Source organism: Nematolebias whitei, chromosome 1 (genome assembly GCF_014905685.2).
Source record: "Nematolebias whitei isolate Nwh7 chromosome 1, NemWhi1, whole genome shotgun sequence".
Taxonomy (NCBI): Eukaryota; Metazoa; Chordata; class Actinopteri; order Cyprinodontiformes; family Rivulidae; genus Nematolebias; species Nematolebias whitei.
Window position 1 is genome coordinate 81,834,886 of NC_056498.1, and position 6,384 is coordinate 81,841,269.

At 42.0% G+C, this 6,384-nt stretch overlaps 1 protein-coding gene across 1 annotated transcript in view; it reads left to right on the forward strand.

Moving 5' to 3' along the window:
* asrgl1 (asparaginase and isoaspartyl peptidase 1) overlaps positions 1 to 5,385 on the forward strand; it is a 24,105-nt gene extending 18,720 nt beyond the window's left edge. The window contains exons 6-7 of the mRNA XM_037687755.1: positions 421 to 531; positions 5,171 to 5,385. Coding sequence (XP_037543683.1) covers positions 421 to 531; positions 5,171 to 5,385 — 326 coding nt within the window. The remainder of the gene's footprint in view (positions 1 to 420; positions 532 to 5,170) is intronic.
* Positions 5,386 to 6,384: the final 999 nt, after the last annotated feature.

The following is a 6,384-nucleotide window of genomic DNA, read 5'->3' on the forward strand; positions in this document are numbered from 1 at the left end:
GTCACTATGTGCTTGTTTGTGCGAGGTGTTTTTTAATATCAGTTTTTCTTCTCAGGCAGGAAGAAAAAGTCTAATAGGAATTGTTTTGCCTCCAATTCCTACATGTATCCAGTTTCACTACTTTTTGTCTGTCCAAACAGATCTCACTTGTAAATGAGTCTTCTAGGCTCAATGTGAATTCTCTGTCTACATAAAGGTTGAATAAACCTGCTCATCTTTACAGTCTCGTGTGTGTAGTTTTATGTGGGTGATGTTAAAGACTGATTGATTGATCCTCACTTGAGTAAGGTGTTGCTCTCTTTCTTACAACTTGTCTGGTTACGTCTTCCGTCTCCCTCAGAAGACGCCCTCATGTGATGATCTGCTGACACGCCGTCCTCACCACAAGTCCAGATAATCAGATGTGATGTTGTGTTTCAGGCAGTGGAGGCTACGCTGATAACCTGTCAGGAGCCGTGTCCACAACAGGCCATGGAGAAACCATCATGAAGGTCACACTGGCTCGACTCATCCTATTCCACATGGAGAAAGGTAACACACACACTCATTCTCTTTAACTTCATCATTCTTCATTGAGTACCCCATACTGACAAAGTAATAACAATTTCAATAATTTTTAAACATAAAAAATATATATTTTTACATTTCCTTAAGTCTTCAAACACTTTAGACCTTGTGTTAACCTGCATATGGCAAATAAACAACATAAAAAAACCTTTACTTATCAGTTAAAGCACTCCTGGCATTAATGAACACCTTGGGTCTTTTGAGGTCTTTCCAGAGATGTTAGACAGGGTTCAGAGCTCCGGCTGGTCCACTCCAGGACATTCATAGAGTTGTCCATGTCTACTCCTGTGTTCTCTTCACTGTGTTCTTTTGGATTATGGTCATGTTGACCGCCCTCTCAGTTTCTGGCTGAACACCACGCCCACAGCATGCTGCTGTCACCACCATGCTTGACTGTGGGGTTGGTGTTGGACAGGTGATGAGTCACCAGACATAACATTTAGAATTAAGGCCAAACTGTTCAGTCTTGGTTTCATCAGACCAGAGAATGATGATAATCCTCAGAGTCTGAATTCTTGAGGGGATCAATGGGCCAGTACAGCCCAGACTGGTGAAGCCTTGCAGTTCTAGTAGTTCTGGAACCATTACTTGCAGGTTGAGTTTCAGGTAGTGATGGTAGAGCCTGTGTAACTAGATGTTGCTGTCTTATGTGATTCATGTAGTGTTTATACCTCATTTCCACTGAGGTGAAACTGTTCAGAAACCATTGAGTACTCATCACATTATCAGTGAGTGTTGTATGAGTATCACAAAGAACCACCTGGACATCAATAAATCATATTTCAAATAGCATACATTCAAGTTCTGCTTAATTATAGTCCATTTGGTCAATCCATTTGGATTGTCACTTGTCTTTATGTTCGCACCTTGTTTAGATGATACCGATGGAAGAAGAGAAAGTGAGGTGAGAGGAAATAGGTTCATTATCATAATGTTAATCAATATTCCACATAGGGCTGGGCGATATGTCGATATTTTTAAAATATTGAAATAATTTAATTCACGATATAAAATGAGATTATATCGCTATTAAACAATATAGTCTTATACTCTAATCTGCTATTTTTTTCCTCCCAATCTGCACCTTCATTGCACCCATCCTTCTTTTCCCTTACTGAATACAAACCCGCTCCTCCCGTGCCGTTTGCAGCACCTGAAGACCCTATTTGAGTTACAAAGCTGAGCTTAGATATGCAGATATATTTGTTGACTCACAGTGGGAGAGCACTGTAAATTCCTGATACAGTATAGCCCCCAGTATACTGCCGCGTATGTCCGTTCACGCGTACGTACGCGTGTACCGTATGCAGAGGATTCAGACTTCGTACTCCAGCGTACACCCTGAGCAGCTGCAGAGCAGCTTCACAGACAAGGGGCGTTTACCTTCGGGACAAATTGAGGTTGCCGATTGGTCATTTGCTGACACGCCTACTGGATTGATTGACAGGTCGGAAAAAAGAAAAAGCGAGCGCTGGCAGCCTCAGCCGCAGCGGTGTTCTGTGTTTATATGTTGTTAATAAAAAGATCTAAAAAAAAAAAAAAAACAGGGAGCGCTGGCTCTACAGCCCACACATCAGACCAGCCCACCAGGAAATCTCCAGACCCTCCCGCAGCCACGCTGGACCTGAGTTTAATTCGCTTGTGACAAATTCCTTAGTTTCGCACCATTTCAGTCACGGCATCAACGGAGGAGGAAGAGATCACTTTCCTCTTGGCAAAAAAACAAATGAAAAGGCCAGATCAGGGATGAAGAAGGGTAATTTAATATATTTGTGTCACATACAAAACAGTCCGTCGCTGGGCAGTTTATTGTGCGACACCGCGTATGCATATGCGGTCGTAAAAATTTGAGCTTTGCACGGACATGCCCTGGGGGGTACGTTCGTACCTCCGCGTACATACGTGCGTACCTCTGCATATGGATGTACGCGGCAGTATACTGGGGGCTTATGTGTTAAAATGACTGTGTAGCTGCTACAAAGCAGAGGTTTGGTGTTCTCCAGGAAATTAACTATTTTAGAGCAGCAAGGTATGAAGTTGTCTTCTCATTAAAAAACATGGAGACAAATATCCAGACTTAATAAACTCATCAAGAGAGATGGCTCAGTTCTGGGAGTGGACCTGCAGTCTTTGACAGAGGTGTCTGAGCAGAGAATGCTGAAATGTTGTTGTTTTTGTTGAAACTTGTACTTGTGTATGTAAATAAATGCCTAAAAAACCTAACTTTAATATATGTAAATAGTTTATTTTTTAGACATTTATTTTATAGAGTTACAGCTGTTTGTTAATAAATGTGCCTGTGTGACAACTGGAACAAAGCTTTGACTCAGAAATATATATTTGTTATTACTTTATGGAAAGAAAAATATATCGAGATATATATCGTATATCGCGATTTATCTTAAAATATTGTGATATTCATTTAGGCCCATATCGCCCAGCCCTAATTGCACATCACAAGCTTTACTAATATTGCATAGTCCTACTGCTTACTGTCCAAATTATTTGCCAGATTGTTCTGCAGTATTTTGGTGAAAAGGGCCTTCCTCATCTTTCAACTTTAATGCGACCCGAACCGTAAGGACCCCCTTCACAAATGTTAAATCAAAATGACCGGCTCAGCACCGTGATGTGTGTTGTTACTTTCATTGGCGTTTTGAGTTATCTTGGTGATGTAATTTGCAAACAAAGACACCATTTTTCTCATTGGAAACACTGACAGAACTCTTCACAGCCTCTAACCGACACAGTCACATGACCTCAAGGGAAGAGGACTCTGAACAAAACTCAATGTGTCATCAACAAACTCTTCCTACCGCCACATCTTTAAGATACACATATTATTTATGAAAACGTAGGCATTTTGTCATCTAAATTTTAAAATGGCCACCATGTGGCAGTCCCCATCAAAGTTTCTCCAGGAACTTTCTAGTTCCAGCCTCTTCTCCAGGTGGTATCAGCTTTAGTGATTTTAGGCCTGACTCTTTACAAGAGTTTGTCCAACATGGCCAGCTCCATGTGCAGGGACTTGCTGAAGCCATCCTCATCGTCCTGCTTCCTGCATCAGCTGGCTGTAGACACCAGACTGTAACCCTCTCTGTTGTGCCAGCTGGACACAGACCCACAGTCATGGCCTCCTTGTAGTTCGAGGAGAGTGCTTAGTGATCTTTTAGGAGGGCACCATGTATCAAAGTCCTGTTGTTTCTTTTTTGACAGTCAGAAACTGATGGAAATGCAACAGAATCAACTCATATTCATGCCCTGAGACTCATGGTCTCCCTTTATGTAGATGTGCAGCCTCCATGCCACACGTTGATGCTGGAGCACAGGATGCTCTCCACTGCACGTTTTCTTCACATTGATGTGAAGGTTATTCTCTTTGCACCTGCTCTCCAGGTGTTCCACCTCCTGCCTTTAGCTGGACTCATCATTGCTTGTGATGCATCCCACCATCGCTGTATCATCTGCAAAACTTTATAATATGACAGCCTGGATGGGTCGGTGCACAGTCATACATGAGCAGAGTAAACAGGAGAGGGCTCAGCACACAGCCCTGAGGACAGCCAGTGCTGAGGGTTATGGTGGAGGAGGAGAAGTTGTGGATCCTCACTGACTGTGGTCTGTTTGTTAAGAAGTCTAGGAGAAGTCTAGGACCCAGTTGTAAATGGAGGGACTTAGTCCTAGTGTGAATAGTTTGTCCATCAGGGTTTGGGGGATCGTGGTGTTGAAGGCAGACGTGAAGTCCACAAAGAGCATACGAACGTAGGAGTCCTTCTGCTCCAGGTGGGTGAGAGCAGTGTGGACCACAGAGGAGATAATGAAGCAGATCCCTCAGCTCTTCTTACAACTCATCCTTGTCCAAAGATCCTTCTTGACAGCAGCAGAATATGAGTTTAAAGTAAAGGCCTAGCAGCTTTTCGCCCTTTCATGTCAGGGCGTTTAAGATTATCTGATGATGAGAATAGACAGAATTACAGCCCTTTTAGCCAAATGTGGTAAATGATCTGCACAGTTTCATGTCTTATTTATTTAGCCTGCATTAAGATCACAAATCTCTTTTTCAAGGGAGGCCTGGCCCTGAAGGCAGCCTAAACATGCATGTTTGAACTGTGGGAGGAAATCCATGAAAACACAAAGAAAACATGTAAACTGCACACAAGACACCAGGGCCTGAACCCTGGACCTTCTTACTGTGAAGCAGCTGTGCTAACTAAGCCACCGTGCTGCCGAGGGACAGTTTCTTTTCACAAAGATGGCTTCACTCCTCTCTCACACAAGAGATTGGGCCAAAAGAATGGCCCAGCACCAGGGCCAACACTCAGTATGTGTTGTGACTGACGGTCAGCTACTACCACCCCAAATCTTAGATAAATGTCTGTAAAATGGAAAGAGTTATAGCCATTTTGTTTTCTGCAATCAGTTGGCTGTGGCAGCCAACTTAAATTGGATTAACTTCAAAATGGAGTCATTTGTTGATGTATATCCAATGATTATGTTCTGAATGTTTCATTAAAATTTGTCCATGAGATATTTTGCTAACACTACCAACAAAGTCTGCTTTGACAGTTTGCCCTGTCTTAAAGCCTGTCTTCTCTGATCTCAGGTCAGTCTGCGGAGGCTGCCAGTGACTTGGGCCTGGCCTACATGAAGTCCAGAGTGGGGGGGCTGGGAGGGGTGGTGACGGTGGACCCTAAGGGAAACTGGGCCGCTCGTTTCTCCAGCAAGCAGATGTCATGGGCTGCAGCCCAGAGCGGCATGCTGCACCACGGTCTGTACACCGGAGAACACTTCACCCAGAACGTGGAGGAGCCGCACTGACTGCAGCTTCCAGTGCGTCACTCACATTCACTTTTAGACTCTATACACTTCAAATAAAAGTAAATGTTCCTGATCAAATCTGCTTTAATGTCAATATTAGGACTAACATGAACTGACTCCAACTGTAAGAAGCTTCACATCAGTCTGTGTTCATCAGTAATTATAAATATATGAGTTGTTTCTAATTGGCTTTTACAGCTACAGTACATTTCCTCCTCCTGACGACTGCCACCTGATCATTCGATCATTCTTTAAAATGTGAAGGAAAACTGTATTTTTCCACATACTGTGAGTTTTCAAACCAAAACTACCTGGATTTACATGTTTGTTAAAAAACAGCTAAATATTTGCTGCTCATCTCTGAAGATCACTGTTCAGTGATAATCTGTGAAAGGCGAGTCCAGCTGAGCTGAAGGTTTCAGCGCTTTGTGCTCCAGGTTGTATTTAATGAACATGACTTCTGTTTCCTCTCCCTGTTGTTGCACTTTAACTCACATGCCATTAGTCATTTGTCAAAGTATTGACATGGTTCTGTTCATCATTTGGTGATTGTTCCTTGTATTAAAACTGAAGGATCTGATCCCAGATCAGTGTCAGTTTCAGCATTACCTCCTAAGTCTCCTCAAAGGGCCAAGTGTTCATTTGTTTCTGTGTTAATTCTGTTAATCTGTGGAGTAATATTCGGTTCTGTCCACTTGATGGCAGTGTTTTAGCAGAAATAAAAACTGAACAAAATGAACATTTCAGTCTGTTGTTTGTTCTTTGTGTTTCCTGAGCGTGTGGATTAAGGTGATTAAATGAAACCACTAATGGGATAAAACATGTGAATTATCAGCTCCACAGTTCCTGTGATCAGCTTTATTTTACCTTTACAGAATTAGAAAACAAAAGTCAGTCTGACGTCTCAGCCTTGTTTTATTTCGTTTTATTATTATTATTATTATTATTATTATTATTATTATTATTATTATTATTATTATTATTATTATTATTATTATT